Source organism: Nipponia nippon, unplaced genomic scaffold (genome assembly GCF_047370975.1).
Source record: "Nipponia nippon isolate SJK-2023a ecotype South Korea unplaced genomic scaffold, ASM4737097v1 scaffold_2, whole genome shotgun sequence".
NCBI classification, from domain to species: domain Eukaryota; kingdom Metazoa; phylum Chordata; class Aves; order Pelecaniformes; family Threskiornithidae; genus Nipponia; species Nipponia nippon.
Window position 1 is genome coordinate 115,956,204 of NW_028262336.1, and position 18,631 is coordinate 115,974,834.

General features: G+C 37.8%; 1 protein-coding gene across 3 annotated transcripts; it reads left to right on the forward strand.

Annotated features, from left to right (window-relative positions):
- DCUN1D5 (defective in cullin neddylation 1 domain containing 5) lies at window positions 1-17,358 on the forward strand. 3 transcript variants are annotated; one of them, XM_087758244.1, is made up of 8 exons: window positions 1-160; window positions 2,858-2,949; window positions 5,550-5,620; window positions 6,020-6,111; window positions 12,074-12,182; window positions 12,276-12,380; window positions 13,227-13,329; window positions 14,738-17,358. In XM_087758244.1, the coding sequence occupies exons 1-8, from the start codon at window positions 75-77 to the stop codon at window positions 14,761-14,763; spliced, it is 684 nt and encodes a 227-aa protein (XP_087614370.1). In that variant the 5' UTR covers window positions 1-74; the 3' UTR covers window positions 14,764-17,358. The 3 variants fall into 3 exon arrangements, with proteins under 3 accessions (XP_087614370.1, XP_087614369.1, XP_087614371.1); XM_087758243.1 differs by having other exon boundaries at window positions 5-160; window positions 14,095-17,358; XM_087758245.1 differs by lacking the exon at window positions 1-160 and adding an exon at window positions 760-2,485 and having other exon boundaries at window positions 14,095-17,358.
- The last annotated feature ends 1,273 nt before the right edge of the window (window positions 17,359-18,631 follow it).

Sequence of the window (18,631 nt, forward strand, 5' to 3'; positions counted from 1 at the left end):
TGAGCCCGGGGGGGGGGGGGCGGCCTCGGCTGCGGGCCCCGGCGGCGGGGCGGCCCCCGCCCCGAGGCGGGACGATGCCGGTGAAGAAGAAGAGGAAGGCCTCGGGGTCGGCGGCCGCAGCGGCGGACGACACCGGCGTCAAGAAATGTAAACTCGGCAGGTACTGTCTGGCGGCGCGGCGCCGCCCGGCGGGCAGCGGCGTGCGGGCCGGGCCGGGCCGGGCCCGCGGCCGCTGTTGCCGGCTGTCACGTCCCGGGCGAGCGGCCGCGGGGGTGGGCGGCCGCTCCTCCGCGGGCGGGGTGGCCGCGGCCGTGCGGCGGCTCCGCACCGCACCGCGTGTCGCCGGGCTGCGGCGGCCCTTTGTGCGGCGGCGGGGCCCGGGGCGCCCGGGGCTGGGGCTGCGGCGAGGCGGCGCGGGGCCTCGGGGGTGCCGGCGGGCCTGCGTGGGGCCGCTCGGCGCAGCGGGGGTGGGCACGTCCCGCTGGCAGGGCGCGCTGGTGCGGGGCCGCGGGCTGCCCCGCCGGCGTCCGGCTGTTGGCACTCGGGGGAGAGAGCGCGGAGCCGCTGCCGTTCGCTGCCGGCAGGGCCAGTGCCAGCATTCGCCCCCGTGCTCGCTCTGGCCTTTTGCCTGGGGTAGGCAGCTCTCCTCGTTTTCAGGTTGCCAGTACTCGGAGTGCCTACGGTAAATCGTCTCTTTTTTTTTTTGCAGTGAAATGGAAGGAGAGGTCAGCACACTCCAAAACCAAATCAGGAAAGGTTTTCCTAATAAATACAGGAGTCTGAGGCATCTTGTTCATTAACTACTGTAAAAAGACCACTTAGGCCATGATACCCAAAAATTACCATTAGAATGATAAACCATTAGTATGGTATAGCAGGAGCTTCCAGTGTGGCTTCCCTAAAGTAACTCTGTGCCTTCTTCATCTATTAGAACTTGTTACGTATGTCAGTAAACCAGTAGTTATGACAAACGTCCTGAGGACATAAGAATACAAAGGACTTACGAAATCAACACTACGGGAATGGCTATTGCACGAAACTGTGGCATATGGCCTTTCTCATAGGTTGACCAAGCTTGAATTTAGGAGTACCCAGGCTTTTATTTTGGTATGACTGTTCATTTTGGATAACTGTGCCAGAGCTCACTTTCTGCGGTCATTAATGATCTTTTAGTTTCAGTCCAAATTTATTCATGGCCAGTTAATAACCGTTGTTGTGCCTGCGATATCCTTTACATAACAATCCTCCCTCATGGTTCTGCCTCATAGTGTATTTGGAGTGAGCGCTTGTGGCTTCTCATACTTGATTTTGTTAAATTAAACAAGCTGGTTTGTAATACCGATTTTCAGTTTCCTTGCGCATCATAGCTCTTCTCTGCATCTGTTCGAGTTTCAGTTCATCTTTGCTGAACACTGCTGATCAAAATTTTATGATTTCAATTTCTTTTACTTAAAAAAAAATTTTTTTTTTGAAAGCTCCTTTAAAAAAAAAAGACTCTACAGGAAGCTGGTAGTCGTTAGGCAAAAACTATGATGTAAATGAGAGTTCATACTAGCTGATCACAAAATGTTAAGTACACGAGCATTTCTGGCATAGCATTCTTATATAGCAATGCATTGGCAATATTCTTTAACAAAACCAGTGGTTAGAAATGGATATGTTAAACTGGATAAAACCAACAAGCAATAGCATACCGTATGGCTCTGTTTCTTTCTGGTGACTTGTGTTTTTAATGGCAGTTTAATGGATGTTTGTCTGTAGTACATCTTTAATTCTAGCTTTCAGCACATAAGGCTTCATCTTGGTGAGCATTCCTTTCTTTTCCAGTGAAGCTTAAAGCGATACATGGGAGATAAAAGTTGTTCACCACCTCTCAGGATTGAACTAATCTTTCCTGCCTGATGTTTTCATTTTAAAATTGCACTGTAGGAGCTGCATAATTTTAAATTCTCTCATACAATTAACTTTCAGCTGATTCTTAAAAATAACCTTAGCTTGTTCTAAAAGTCTCTAACTTGCATTTGAAAGGAGCGTGCATTGAAAAGGTGCTGCTACTCCTTACTGACTAAAGATGCTTTCATGTAGTTAGTGTTTTTACTGGAAGAAATCAGTTATTCTATGTAGTCTTTTAAAGAATGATAAATTATGAAAATTCACTTCCTAAGCAAACTGGGTTGTGTGTCGCGTAATGAAGACAATGTAGGGGGGAAGCTGTGTGTGCTGAGCAGTTTTAGTCTTACCATAGATTGCATATTACTATTCTGGTATTCATACCAAACATCTATAGAATTTATAGCTATTTAGTTACATGTTTAATGTAAACAATTTGACCGAGATTTCTTCCTGAATTTGGATGCTTAACTATAAATAGCCTGACTTTTAAATATGTCAAACTCTGCAGCTCCTGTTGACCTAAATGGGATCTGTGCATATTCAGCACTCTTGAAGATCATGCTGCTTATTAGAGACCTAACTTTAAATCCCTGTATGTATAAATATAAGTAGATAATAAAGCATTTGAATTACTGACTAGTGGTATTTTGACCATCTGTGTGTGGGTTTTTTGGTTTAATATCTACAAGATAACAGTACTTTTGCATTTCAGGAAAAGTAATAGTTGCAATAAATTGGGCTATGAGAGGGTTGTATTTCAGGATAATTTTATGTTCCAACAAGTGTTGAAATAGGATGACAGACAGTTGTCCTTCAACGAATTCAGCTTCATTGTGGATTTATATTGATTTCGTGAAACAGGTTAAATAGTTTGAACTAATAATAAACAACTTGGAATGTAATTTTAAATTATTTCCCATTTCTTGTATTAAAATAACACTTACCATCTTTGTGTTTCTATAAGCTATTGCAGATCACAAGCATCTGGTAAAGTAATAAGCGGAGAGGAACATTTTTCAAGCAAAAAGTGCCTGGCTTGGTTTTATGAATATGCAGGTAATACACAATGGGTTCATATTTAAAACTGTATGGTTTTGTTTAAAATAAATGAATACATCAAATATTATTTTTTATACTGATGTAGACATAAAAAATATGTCTATATTTTCTTCCTTACAACATGCACTTGAATAAGTATAGCTTTTACTATTGCCTTTTCAGTATTTGTTCTTTTTGACTTTTTCTTCTTTACTCTATGCTTTATAACTTACCATGGTGTTCTTTAAAATGAAATGACTGATGTTGGACAGTACAGTGTTGAACCAGGATATGCTGAATAATTCTACTTCTTTATTGGAAATGGACAAGTAGAAGTCAGGACAGTGAGAGGCAGTTTAGATAGAAGTTTATTTCTCTAACTAGATCTTGTTTATAATCAAATTGGAAGGATAATGAAATAGTTCTCTTGGTTTTCTATTTTACGAAATAAAATAGTAGATGCTTATACTGTTTTTCCTATCTGAGGATCCATCCTAACATTTTTGATATTCTAAATAACAAATGTTTCATTCAGAAGTGTTAGAAGTAGCCTCTTTCAAATAAATCAGAATTGCTAGCCAAGTAATAGTTGCTTTCAGTGAATATACAGTGCACTTTGCAGAATTTATTTGACTATTACTGCCATTTATCTACCAATTATATGGTTAGAAATTCAGGATCTGTGAACTGTTATTAATTTCTTTTCTTGTCTAGTCACTACTTGAAGTCTATCATAACTAGTTGGTATTAAAACTCATTAATGGCAGTTCTCAGCATGAAATGAGCTGAAGATTTATCTGCCAGCAGTTGGTTATTTATCAGAACTGATGTTTTCCTTGCAGTCTTTCCACAGTAATGAACGACTCCTGATTCTAGTAATCTGCTTTCTAATATAGGTTTGAGGCATACTCTTTTGGAGTAAAGAGTCTTTTCTGAGGAAAATAATAATTCTGAGTTAATTTTCTTCCGATAAATGCCCCTGCACATACTTTTAGCTTTTTTAAGGCCTGTAAATTTTGGTTTTGTTGTTGAGTCAAGAACTGAGTGTAGGAGGTTATACTTTGTTAGTTCACCAGTGATCAAAATATGTCACATTTCTAGCATTACATAGAATTCCAGTGAAATCGTACACCATAGGAGATTAAATGTTTCCATTAAAAGAGAAAATTATACACATACACACACACACACACACACCCCTATATATGTATATATATGAATTGTACATACGATTTTGGGGCCAAAAACACTGATTCAAGTTTATACTTGTCATTACCAGTGAACCTTTGTATGTATTTCTCTTCATAACTTAAACTTGCAAATTTTTTAACGCATTCTACATAAGGGCTTCTCAAAACCAGATGGCAGTGTTTTGCTTACCTAGGCAAAATGTTCTTTGCAACATTTTTCAAGAAGTAGGGGTTCATGATCTTAAATGCCAAGTTGCATTTTATTTTCCTGTAAAAGTAGCCATTCTTAAGAATTTTTATTGACTACATTCTTACCTCGCAGTGAGTAATTATTCAAAGTACGTTATCCAAAGTCTTAAAAAGAATTGCAGATGAAGCGAAGACAGGTATCATCAAGCAGAAAAGAAGGACTGTTTTGTCTATGTAGAAATAGCGAAATTTGCCAAAAAAGCATAAAATGGCGTGTTGTTTTAGAAGGTAAAGCCTTTACCTTTTACATGGGTTCATCTTCACTAAAACAATGTTAACATAATGATCCAAGACACATCAAAATAGCGTGTCATAATATTTGGTTGCCCAGTAGGAGTCACTTTTGGAACAGGCTTAGCAGAAATAACTGAAACAAGGAGAGATTTAGAGAAACAAAGCATTGTAGAGTGTGTCTGTATGTGGTCTTCGTATATGCTATTTTGCTGCTTTTTAGAGGCTTTCTCTGTGTTATAATGGAAAAGTGACAGCGTAACACTAACTGTTGTGGTACTGATCAAATTATTTTCATTGCAGTCATAAACCTTTTTCTGCTTTGTACATGGCTAACGTGCTTAGCATTTTTCTGATTTATTATCGCTCTCCTCATGCTACTCAGCATCATAAAACTAACCTTACATTGTTTGAAGATTCATCCTCTTCTGTGTTAGTGCAATCCCATAATGTTAACACCACTGAAAGAGTAATATCTGTAATAGCTCAGACAAAATTAATTTTTTTTATTGTTGATAAAATAACTCTTCGAAGAACGTTATTCATACAGTAACTTCAAGCACAGAGTAGCGATACCCAAGTTGTATTAAAAACAATTGGCTGCCACAATTATTGCAGTTGAGCTATATCAATGGGAAACTCAGTGGAGTCTTTTGGAAACTCGCATACACAAACTAAAATAACTTGTCTGCTGTTGTGGGGAGGCAGTGCACAACATGAGAGTTCTGGTTTAGTTTTGCTTTTAGTTCATAGTGTTACTTCATATGTAATATACACGTCTCCATATTACAGTTGATGGAATGGTTCTAACATAAAAGCTACTTAATAATGTAATTCAGTGGTTTTTAAAGACAGCTTGTATGCAATATCGTCTAATTATCTTTGTGTGTAACCCTTGAGCAGTGAATGTTACTTAGATTTCAATCTAGTTTCTTTTTGTTTTTGAAGGTCCTGATGAAGTTGTGGGGCCCGAAGGAATGGAAAAGTTCTGTGAAGACATCGGTGTTGAGCCTGAAAATGTAGGTTTCTTGCACAATACTAATAACACTTTAAAAAGGGGTATTGGGTAAGATTAAGTTCTGTGTAAAACTCTTAACTTCAATAAGCAGAGAGTTGTTTATCTACCTGCTTTTAGGAGTTGTTCTAAGATATTTCAGCTCAATACATCAATTATGCATGGCTGGTGTGTGAGGATTTTTGTTTGTTTTATTATAGTAATACTTCATTTTCAGGAACAGAAATTAAGGGAAAGATTGCACGTAGCTGAATTATTAAATGGCAACAAATATAAAGTGCAAGCGTGTACAGCAATTGCTAGAATGTTTGAATGTTAAGAGTTTTTTTCTTGGACATCTAGAAAGCAGCCTTTTCTTACATACTGACTTCTTTTTCTCCCCTTCTGTTTTTCCTCCCCCTAGATTATTATGTTAGTTTTAGCCTGGAAACTAGAGGCTGAAAGCATGGGATTTTTTACCAAGGAAGAATGGTTAAAAGGAATGACCTCGTTACAGTAAGAGTATTTTTACATATGTAATAGAACATTCTAATTTTATGTTTGTACCAGTAACTTAATTATTCTTGCACTCAGTTTCTTGTGCATTGGCAATAAGACACAGAAACTCTTGCTTTTACGTCTGGTCTCAGTCAACAACTGGAAGTAGCTACTCTTGTTCATCAAGTTGTGAATCTGATGGGTTCACTCGAACGATGAAGTTTTGTCTAACCCTAATAAGTCAGGTTTTGGTGGCTTGTTTTTCTTACAAAAAATATGTTAAAATATCATTCTAGTTAGCAGACACAAATAAGGAGATCTGGAGATACCCATAGGCATATCTCAGCACTGGTATTCTAGAAAGTTTTTACTGATTTCTAAGCTTTATAGATGAGGACTGCATTGATAATAATTTCGGTTATTGGTGTTATTGATTAGATGCAGGTCAGAAGACGTGCTTAATGCTTAGGTTAAATAACACTTCTTCAGTGTATAAATAAACTTCTTACTCCTTCTGTTTGTAAGAATTTTTGGTGAGATAACGCTCTGCCTAAAGAGGTTGTTTCTTTCATGAAACTGATCAGCTTTTTGTGAGGCTGACTTCAGTTGTCATTTTTTGTTTTTTCTTCATGAAACTACTTATGGTACATGAATGTTTTAAGGGTGACTGCATTCAATATTAAAAACGTCAGGGAGCTACTGTTGCAGCTACAGCATGGTGGGAAAGAGGGGCTGATTTGACCCTTGGAGTTGGCCCAATTGCCCTATCAGTTGTGAATTGGTTTGGGAAATTGTATTGGGTAGATACCCTCTGGTTATTCCAGACTATGGAGTAAGTGACTCTGGCCTGACTCTCTTGTCCAAATCTTATTTGATTTGGGATCAGGCTTCTGATAGATGCCTTGATTGTTTTGTGACTATCAGAAGCTCTTAAATTTAGGAAGAGCTGGAATGATTAAATTGCCTGAAATTCAGGATGACAGAGATGAAATTCTGGGTGTGTAAATTCTTAGATGCAGTGAGTGGGTATAATTTGGTCACTTCTCTGAAGTCCTTGAATTTTATGCCCAAATGGAAGCTCTCAAGAGCTAGCGAGTCTAGTAGGATGCAAGCACAAAGGTGGATGAAATCAGGCACCTCTTCAGAGCCAATATTATAGACTTTGTTTCTAATAATCTGCCATGATTAGGAATCTTCTGGCTCTTTTAAGAAGAGAGCTGGTCACGCTGTAGGCTAAATGTTTTTAAGACAGAAAATATGGTACTGCTGTGCATTTTTATATAAACAGACTTTTGATCGGAGCACGTGCCTAAGTTAAACCAGTTAACCTGTCTGTTTTGCTTCCCCTGGGTGTGCTTTAATAGCAGGCTGTAGACTAAGCAGCTGGATGAAGCAGTGACATTCACGTAAAGAAATTCAAGATTCATTGGCTTAAAAAGAGAATATAAGTCTGTAGACTTGTGCTGTTTGTGCTTACTGGGAAGGGAGGATCATGTTATAGGATTCCATCTGGGATGGGGAAATCTAGTTTCTTTTCAAAGATTTGACAGAAGTTTTGAAGGAGAAAGATTTTACGCTCTTAAAGCAATAGAGTATTATTACATTCTTGCACAGCATTGTTTTTTTTTAATTTTTGCATGAAGAAATTACATTAAAATGCATTAAAAGCCCAAAGTGTATTCTAAGTCAGAGTTATATTACAGAATCCTTATTTCAAAATATGTGAAATGTCACATAAGGTCATGGCATGAACAGGGTTGGGTGAAATTCAGCTCCATAGTAAGACACCTAAATGCATGGTTTGTATGCAAGAGCTGGATTTCTTAAACTCTTACTGCAGTCTTCAGAGATCTAGTCAATGTAGTGGAGCCTAGGGAGGTAGTCAGTTTGCCCTAAGACCTAGTGACTGGTCACCTGAATTGTTCTTATGGGTTGGTTGGCTAGACCTCTGTGAATAGCAACACCTGAAGCTTAGACACCTAAATCTAATGCACAGTTAGATGCCAACATTTGGGTGCCTGGATCTTGAAGTGACATTCTTTTTGTGTGTGGTTTTGTGATACGCTGATTAAATTTGTTCTTTAGAGAGGAGGAGAAAAATAAATATGTGATAAGGTGTATGCTATCAACATTAAGGTGAATCGAGCACCAAGTAGCAGTTTATGAGACTTAAATGACTTAAGCTGTGAAAGTGACATTTCTAGTATATTGTGTTGGTAGGGTGAATTCTGCCATATATATGTGTGTGTGTGTGTGCGCGCACGTGTGTATGTATGAAAGCTGGGTGCCTGAATCTAAATTAATCACCTGACGCTCTCTTCACAGCCAGCAGAGATAAGCAGGTACCTCAGCTGGGCAATTTATTTCAGCTATTTTAAACACCCCCTTAGGATGAAATGAATAGCCCTCAGGAAGTGACTCTTTATCTACATTTGCTTTAAAGCCATTGGAGGGTGAATAACTTAGAGTTGAGCATTTTATTTTACATATCTGAGTTAAAGGAAGCATACTCATATATTTGTCAATTGTAGGCTTTACAGACCTACAAAGGAGAAAAAAAATCTAATTACAAAATGAAGGTGAAGGAAAAAGGATTATAATTCATGATTTTATTAAACCCCACAGAAGTCATTGTTTGAACTAGGTAAATACAAAGAATTTTGTGTGTAAGGAGGTGAGGCGTAAGCAGCTGTGTTGTCTGTGTACTTCCCTCTGGCTATTTTTTTTAACCTTAGAATTTGAGCCAAATTTTACATTAAAGTTGAGCTTTTGAAAATGAGTGGCCAGGTAAAGGGGAGAGAGCCAAATTAGATTTCAACTGAGGGAAAAATTAAGGTCATGACCTCACATTTTTAGGTACCAGAGAAACCACATGGGAGGGGGAGGGCAGGAAAGTGAGGTTTGTAATTTCTTGTTGTTTACAGAATTATTAGTAAAAACAACTTATTTGGGTTGGCTTTAATGATAGCGTCATATCAACTGCTTTTCCAATGAGCTCTTTGCTTGTTATTGCCTTTCTCTGTTAATGTTTGTGAGGCTAACACAAAGCATAGTGTAATTTTTTTTTTTTTTTTTAATGCCAGTATAGCATTCAATGTATACTGGAATCTAAACAATTTCTGGTCTCCAGACCTGTAAATCAATTGACCTAGTGAAACTATAGCATTGTCAGGGCATGGAAAAGATGTCCCTTTGCTCTCTTAAGCCATTATTTCCTTGGACCTCTGTATGCTCCAGTTATAACATGGAACCTAAATTTCAGAAGATCCTGTTTCAGTGCTTGAAGAGACTGGATGGGCTAGATGGCTATCATTTGGTTTTTTCCATCTGGAGGGCTAGGTGATGGCAGGAGAACTCCTGTAGATTAACAGACCTTCAAACTACTTTATATACTACCATTAAATGCTTTTGGTTTAATGTTTGTATACATCTTACTAATTTTTCTTTTTAGTAAAAGACAAGCATGTGTGAATAACTATGAAATAGGAAACATTGGAATATCTGAGTAGGAGTTACTGAATCATCGCTCTGTGCATGTTAGCTATGCCTCAAATGAACCCTCTACCTCAATGGAAATCAAAATAGGACTGCTTTGTGGTGCTAATTTAAGTTTTATTATAAATATGATACAGGGATGTGAAGAGAATGTGGTAAGCTAATGTCTGGTTTTGTTGATCTTGAGGTAACCTTATTTAATGCTATTTTTCAGTAAAGACAGTTCAAGAAATCACATCTTTTTCTAGTCTCTGTACAGGAGTTTGGTGTTAATTCACTTGTGCTAATTAGAAGGTTGTTCTGACTAAATACTGACTAAATAAAAAAATACTGTTAGGAAGATTATTCTAAGTGCGGGTGACCTCACTCATCTTGTTTATGGTGCAGCCACACAAGCAGCAATATCTCTATAAAAGAGGAGTTTGACAGCTCCTTACCTCACTAGTGTGAAGAAAATCAGTGCCCAGATGTGGAAATGCCTTAAATGGCTTTAACAGAGATATGTCCCTGCATGGGGCTTCAGAGGGTGGTGCCTGTCTGTGATCCATGTGACGGTTTGGTTTTAAATAGGTTGACAATAGCTCGGGAGTCTTGAGGCTTAATAATTGCACGTTTTCATACCGACTTTTTCAAGAGAATCACTTCTCCATTAAAATACATATAGCCAATAGTACAGTAGACAATAACAGAAATTTTACTTTGTACTTAAATTTATGATTATTTAAACAATTTTAACAAAATACTTTGTAAGGAATTTCAACATAATGAAATTTGTCTTTATCCGTGGTATGGTAAATAATCTCAATCAAATTATATTTGACAAAATGTGTGGTAAACCTGCTTCGATTATGTTGTTAGTGTACTAACAACAGGAGCATTTAGTTAAGTGTTAAATAGGTAGATTTGTCCTCAAAGATAGAGGACAATATTATTGCAGTGTGAAGGTTTGAACATAGAAGAGAGATGAATATAAAGTGAGATGCCTTTGTAGCATAGCATAATACTGTTTTAAGGGTTAAACGATAGAATACGTAGACCAATTAGATGGCTGAAGACAAAAAAAGTAATTTCATTGTCAGTTAAATTTACCGAAGCTTTTTTAACAATATTTCTTTTCAGCTTGATGCATGGTTTATTGAAAAATATATTCGTTCTTGTCATCTGCATATGCAGCCTAATTAGCTAATAGTTTATTTATTTAGCACTGATCTTGGCTGGGACTCAGTGCTGCTTTAGGTAGATGCTGCTAGAGACAAGAAATAACAAAGGGCTCCATTGGCTGGAATTGCTGTGTTGTCACAGTTTGAGAGGGACGGACAGACAGACAGACGTGCAGGCACAGGCTGGCAGACCTGAGGAACGGGAAGTATCGGCTGTGGGCAAAGTACAGCATCAAAGCACAGCATCTCAGCAACCTGCTGCGGTACTCCCGAAGGGCCCTTGCTGCTGGCTGCTGTGACGAGTCCATGAGGAGCTGTTAAAGATGCAAATGTATTCTCTGAGAGGCAGGCTGCCAGAAGGGGGACACATTACCAAAGGAAATATTTATGTACATCTGCATTTCTGAAAGTATTGCTTCTGTCATGAAGGATACGGGGCAAGGTGGATTTTTTTTTTTTAATCATGGCAGCTATTATTTTATAAGAATAAAATGTGACATAATATAACAGCTGTTCTTTTGAGTGAGTCTTTACTGGAGGATTAGCATGTGTAAATTACATTCTCCTCTGCCATTGTCGGTGAATCTAACCCATTTTCTATTTGGAAACAAAAGTCCTTGCTAAGTAAAATATGTGGAGATCTTTTCTGCTAAAGGGTTATTTTTGCCAAAGGATTATCCTGTCAACTAGCAGACCTGTACAGCCTGTGAGTTTTCAGTTGAATAGCTACTGACTAATCCAGGTGATAGGCTTATCAGAGCTTGCATTTATCAGTCATAAAACACGAGCAGACTAGTATGTTTTGCAGAGTGCCTGCTCAATCCTGCCACTTGTAAACACGTAGTCTTGAAGTGTGTGTTTAGGGTTTGTTTTTTTCCAAAGTGATATGGCATAAAGCCCTTATTTTTTTAAATTTAAATTTAAAATCCACCCCTTACAGCTGGATTTTACCACCTTAATGCACACTGAATACTGTTTTCTCCAAACTTTCATAGTGATTGCAAGATAAGATAGTGCCGGTATGAATATAAATTGCAGAGTATGGCATAAAAGACTACTATCTGAGAAGTAAAGCAGAGACTTTGTATTATGTTGCTGATACATTTTAAAAAAACTTGCTTACAGAAGCCAGGCATTCATCATTTCACTAAGCTGCAAATGTTGAGCATGTTCAGTGTTCTTTTAAGTCGCTTCCATAGTATTACTCCTGTACTGATGACTGCATTTTGGTGATTTTAATTTTTTTTATGGTTGCTGGCATTTTTTTCATTGTCCAAATGTTTTGTTTTGAATTTCTAACATCATTTTTTTTTTTTTATTTTAAGGTGTGACTGTACAGAAAAATTACAGAGTAAATTTGACTTCTTGCGGTCACAATTGAATGACATTTCATCCTTTAAGAATATCTACAGATATGCCTTTGATTTTGCAAGGGTAAGACTACTGGAATGTTAGAGAAGTTCTTATTTTAATTATTCAACAAGCTTGTACTTGAGTGGTTTTTGTGCTTTCTTTATTTAACCTTAGGATAAAGACCAGCGAAGTCTTGATATTGATACTGCAAAATCCATGTTAGCTCTTCTGCTTGGAAGAACTTGGCCACTGTTTTCAGTATTTTATCAATACCTGGAGGTACAAGTTTCCTTGACTTTCTGAATGACGGCATAGTAGTTGGGCTGTTCTATGAAAAGATTTTAGGGTTTGTGTTTTGCCCAAGAATGCGTCCCTATTGCTATTCTTCCCTTGCTCAATGTGCTTATGAAACAGCGATGTTCTTGTATGCATCACAGATCCTTTTCTCCCTCCCTGTGCCCCACTCCCACTTCTGTTATCGAAGGCAACTAAAATTCTGTCTTAATTAGACTATAAAGGTAAATTGAAAATTAAATAATAGAGCCCCAGTAGTCTCTCCAGCTGCATCTGTGCTGAATTTCAAGTTTGCTTTGTGTAGGTACAGTATGTAGGTGCCTTGAGCTCTGGTTGTCTTTGGAAGTTTTTGGTCAGCTCAGCTGCAAGTGACTTAGAAATATGGATGTGTGTAGGTTGTGGAGCATGCTAGGCTTAAGACTATTCCCCGGCTAACGTTGGAAAGTAGATGTCCTTATGATCATACTGTATTGTACCCTGGAGACAAGAAGATTTTTGTAATCATTTATTCTGGAAATATATCTGAGCTAGGTATGCCCCAGTTCAGGACAGGATGAAAATTTACCAGTTTCTGAAGCTGAAGAGTGGTGACTTCCTGATTCCCTGGATCAGATTTTGCTCTGATCTCTCAAGAAACCATTTGATGTGGTTTCAGAACTATGAAATATGTACATGTGTAGTATTTTAAAAAATGGAAACCCAAGGAACAGTAGCCATTGTTACCCATTAAGTTGTTTGTTAGGAACTGATTGAAGATAAAAGGAGAGAAATAAGATGCAGCATTACCAAATGTCACTTGACATTTTAATGTTCTGAAATTATTTTCCCTAGCAATCGAAGTATAGAGTTATGAACAAGGATCAGTGGTACAATGTACTAGAGTTCAGCAGAACTGTCCATGCAGATCTTAGCAACTATGATGAAGATGGTGCATGTAAGTATTCATAACATTTTGCTTATTCAACTATTATTTCAGTATTTTCAATTTGCATAAAACAGATTTCTATAACAGAAACAGTACTGTAAGGAATAAAATGTTTCTTCTCCAATAATGCATAGAAAAACTGTCCTGATAACCATCCATCCTCAAACTGCAGATATTAATTGTAGTAGTATGTCAGGGGTATGATCGCGTACTTGAACCAACTTATATTCAGTTGAGGATCTAGTGAAGCTGCTTGCTTCACCTGAAGCTATAGACTTGCAAATAGAATTATAAACAGCAAACTCTCATTTTGTACTAATATATAATGAACTCTAGTTTAACTATACAGTAGCCTAGCTGCTGGTGCTTGGGGCTGAACTCTACACCTGGCTGATAGTCAGTCATACTATGACTGAATGGCATTAGGCATCCCATTTTGGTCCATGTTCTAATTATGTGCGATTTTGAAAGCTCTAGGAAGAAGGAATTAGTTCTGCTGATTTACAATATAACCTTATTTTTATGCTTTCCGTTCAGTTCAGTGCATCTGTCAGATGTCAGGAAGACTTTTTTCCATAGTTCTGTGTAGTGTTATTTGTGCACTTTTTGCCACCTTTGGATTGAAATTATTGTAGTCATTTTTGAGTCTTAGTAAGCATTTGACCATAGGATTGACATGGATGTTACCTGACCAATAGTTTTAACCTTCGTACTTTAAGAGAAGATGTTTGAAAGACATTGGCAAATATAACTCCAAGTTTCATCCGTTTGCAGGGCCTGTACTTCTGGATGAATTTGTTGAATGGCAAAAAGTTCGTCAAGCGTCATAGCAAGAATTGAAAAGAAAATGCAAAAGTTTTTTTTGGTGCCCGCCTGTACACAAACTAATGAGAAAAACAAAAAGATTGCATTTTCATTCTTAAGAAAGACTTTACAGTAATTTTTTTCCTTTTTTAAGGAAATTTTCTTGTTACACATGATATGGGCATTGAACCACACCTCTTCGGAGACTGAAAGTTGGGAGTTCTTGTTTTGAGTCTTATGTTTATAGCATTTATTTCAGAACAATAAAGATTCAGATTTGTGACAAAGGCCTAAAAGTGAAGAATGTCCCTTGAATGTGAGCGTGGTGTCTATTTTTAAAACCAAATCTTTAAGATTATCTTTCTCAGAAGTGCCCTTCGCTGTGAATTTTTGAAGACCTTAAAAATGCTTAACTGGCACTGTTGCTTGCTGATGGTATGATTGTCTTGTGTGACAAACATTAGAAAGAATGACTGATTTTTGGAGCCCTGGGTGGGAGTGTGCTAATTTGCGTATTAAGTATTGGTCATGGGTTGTGCCACAGTTTTCAGCTCCTTGTGGAGATAAAGGCCTTAAACTCTTATTTTTTTTTTCTTTTTTCTTTTTTGTTCAGTACCCACCCAGTGGCATGGCATTTAATGGCAGGCCCTTTTAAAGCAGAAAGGTGTAGAACATATGGCTCTATATGCAGAATGGCCGAAAACTAGTTGCCTGTACTTCAGATGGTGAACACGGATACTCTTTGGTACAGTAAGGCAGCTTCAAATTTTTACTACAACTTAGACTTTGGATTGCTTTGTATAAAAAGTGCAATTTGTATTTTAAAAGGGAAAGCTGGAAAGACTTGGTTTCAAGCTGTGCTTCTTACGTGTTTTAGACTGGAAGCATTCACAATGTGACTTTTTTTTATCTCCCTGGATGCTTTTCATAATGTAAGTCAACAAGAGACTATTAAATCACCTACCTTTCACCTGTATATAACAGGCTATTAATTTTTACCCTGTTACTCCATGTATTGAGTCCAATAACTACTGTGATTGCCCTTTTAGGCACTCAGTATTTGTGGCAACCTTTAAATACAGTAGAAGTTTGTCACTCTGCCTTCCCGCCCAGGAGGCCCAATGCCACCCTTGAGGAGAAAAGGGATTTTAATGAGTAAATGTGAGAAACCAAAACAGAATGAGAGAATGAAGCATTTGCAACTTCTACTTTATTATATAAATATATTATGTAGACTGTGATAATGCCATGAGACTCAGTCAGTGATCAAGGCCTCATTGTGCCAAATATTTCAACAGCTTGAAATAAGAATAGACAATGTAAGCTAGGCATGACTTGAAGATCTTTGCCTCAGGGAAATGACTTCCGTTTTGCACATCCCTTATTCAGACTAACAAGCATGAGTTTTCCTATCCTTAAGGAAAGCTTTATTCCCAAGATAATTTTTTTTTTAACAAGGAGGGGGAAAAAAACCAAGAAAAGGTGTGAGGAGAAATAATAATAAGTGGGACAAACTAGTGGTGCGTGCCTGTGCTCTTGTTCTGCTAGAGAGGACCACTCTTGCAACTTACTCTCCAGACCTGCTTGCTGTGGCCTACAGGAAGCAATGCAGTGGTGGTCCATGGGCTGCTCTGCAAGCCACCTGATAGCGCAATTGAACCTTAGAAGCTTGGTTCTGCCCAAGTGAAAAAAAGCATTGGGGGCAGGAGGGGAAACAGTTGAGATACTTGGAAGATTTCTGCTTGTACAGTGGCTAGTGTCTGTGTGTATGCAAACGCATGCACTACAGCTGTTCTAAATATTTTTCCACCTTTAAGGGAAGTACTTAATTTTAGACCTCAATTTTAGACCTTGTGTAGGCTACAGCAGTTCTCTGCAATATGTTGCAAGTTGTCCATTTGCATTGCTGATAATTCTGATTTCGCTCATAATGGAGTGCCTTTCATTTGGAAATTGCCCTACCCCACAGGAAGTTAGTGCCAGAATGAGATTAACTTCAAGAGTGCCGAGATCTACTGGTAGAGTAAGGTCCTAAGATGCACAAATAAGCATGCACCAATTAACTTACGTCAAGGGAAGTACTACTGTATACTAAATCTCTGCAGGGGCACTGATTCTGAAATGACTTTCTCGAGTACAGTGACTCTCCTTGCTTAGTATGTTCAGTCCCCATTATAACTGGGAAATTCTCTTTCCAGAAGTTTTGAAATACCAGTTAGAAGACGAATATTTTATAGTGTGATTAAAAGGAAAAAAAATCATCTTTTTTTAGGTAACTGCGAACTGTTGTGAATTCAGTTTAAACCAGTTGGTTTAAACCACCTAGGGGATGGTATTAGTGTCTAACAGTAGGAGTGATGCATCTACCAATCCAAGGTGGTCAAGTAGTTACCGTTAAGGTGTAAGACACTATGTGATGTATCATTTGTATCTCTGTTAAGGTTTTATCAGTATTCCTATAATAAATCCATGTTTCAGGGATTTATAACTTGGTTGTGTGTGTGATTGAAAATCATCAGTTACTGTAAAACTTTGACTGGGAATGAATGTATTTAAACTACTTAAAATCAATATAGTTTTTCAAATTTGAATAAAATAGGATTTTAAGTTATGGTTTTGTGCTCAAAACTGCAATCAGATTGATTGTTTAAATGTGAACTAATGGCTTGTACAGTTTCATTGTGAGCTGATTGCTTTTATTAGCTGTTTTTTATTAAATCACCTTACAGCTTACTGTGGATAAGTGCCAAAAGCTGTTTATTTATTTTATTTTTTTTAATTTTGTGCATGTCCACAAGCCAAAACAGAGTTCAGCTAAATGCTTCTTTAGTCTTTGAACTTTAATTTTGCTTTGCTCAGGTGCATTTCAGTTTATTGAGTTAAAAAAAAAGTATCACCTTATTTTTCAGTATTCTAAGATGAAGGTTCACAGGTGAAATATGCTGCCACAGTTATGACAAATAATAAAATCGAAGGTGAAATGTCTTCCAAAACTAAATCATAGTGCTGTCTATCTTGATGTTATGAATTTCACTTTAATCTCAGTTTCATTTCTTGATATTAATTCTTCCTAACATAACTAATTTTTTCTAGTTTTCTTAGACAACTAACAATTTTGGGTTTTAAATCTGAAAGCGCCCACCTGTTCATGGAAAAAGCCATACCGGTAGATTGGAATGTAATATTTCTCCTATGTAAAAATGTGATGTTGAATTAAACAGTCATGTATGTTTACCTATGCCTTGAACTGTATATGTAGTTTTGATCCAATTTATCTTTACTGTTTAAACATCTAATTATTTACTAATGGCTGTAATTTCACATTTCTATGTAGCAGAATTTGAATTTTTGCATTTAAGATTTCTATGGATACAAGCTTGGTACCAATCACAGATGGCCCGAAAGGGGGCACTGTGGTCTGTATTTCCATTGTTAAGGATCTTTTCTCTCTCTCAAAAGCTTTGAGCTGATACATTGACATTGACTGCACACAAATTGCAAAAGGGACCATCAGTTTAATGTTTCTGATGTTTTGTTCATTTTTTAAGCTAGTGAACAGATCTTTCAATGTGATGTACAAACTTGTACAGGTTTAGCTTTAAGTATGACGAATAAAATGGTATGTAATAGGGCAGAAAACATTTTTTTTTTTTGTCATGCTGCCTCTTTTAGTTTTTTTCTTTTGTATCTGTATAACGGTTCGTAAAATCACTGGGAGACTTAATTCCAGCAAGATGGATCAGTCTAATTTCTAACTTAACCTTACTGAATAATTTCTTTGCTCCTGTGTGCACATACACAAAATAGAACTTGATGTCAAGTGGGAGCAACAGCAAACACCATTTTTGATTATAACCCATGTTATTAGGTGCTGATAGAACATAATGGTCCTGGTAATTAACCATCATGAATTATTCATGGATGAACACTGTTCCAACAACCTGTTGCAATGCATGTGAATGAAAAGAGAAAGTGATTTTCTCTCCTCCTGGTCTCCCTTCCTTGCCCCCCCAGCATCTCTCTTGGGTCATTCCTCTGTTTTAAGGAAAGGACTTGGTATTTTCTAGTGTACTCTTCCATAGGGTCTTTCAGAGCCTATTACAGAAAGGATCAAAGCCAGCATCCCGTTATATGTCTGAGTTAGTGACACTGTTTTCCTTGCAGATACAGCTTGTTCCACTCTTGACACTTTAGTTGTTGAGGTCCGATGCCGTATCTGCTTCAGGAGAGCCTTCTCTCCCAAAGGTCATCAGTCACTCTCAGACCTAAGGCAATGCCTGTTTGTTGTCTCCACGATTCCACTTTATCTTCTTTTGATAATGAAGTTCCTGATGCCTTCCTGAGTCAGTAGGATGTTCAGAGGTACGCAAACCAGGCATCTCGTATCTGTCCACAAGCAATGGCAACAGTTCTGTTACTTCTCTTTACCCTAGTCTTCTGTATTATTGTTTTGTATTTCTTTCTGCCTCTGTGGGAAAGGACACTATAGTGTTAGGTAGGCATATTG

What these genes read in the sequence shown, in the direction of transcription:
- DCUN1D5 (XM_087758243.1), top strand. Translation starts at nt 75, where the DNA reads ATGCCGGTGAAGAAGAAGAGGAAGGCCTCGGGGTCGGCGGCCGCAGCG. An exon ending in TCGGTGTTGAGCCTGAAAAT is followed by an intron (nt 5,621 to 6,019) that starts GTAGGTTTCTTG and finishes TCCTCCCCCTAG; the next exon opens with ATTATTATGTTAGTTTTAGC. An exon ending in TATTTTATCAATACCTGGAG is followed by an intron (nt 12,381 to 13,226) that starts GTACAAGTTTCC and finishes TATTTTCCCTAG; the next exon opens with CAATCGAAGTATAGAGTTAT.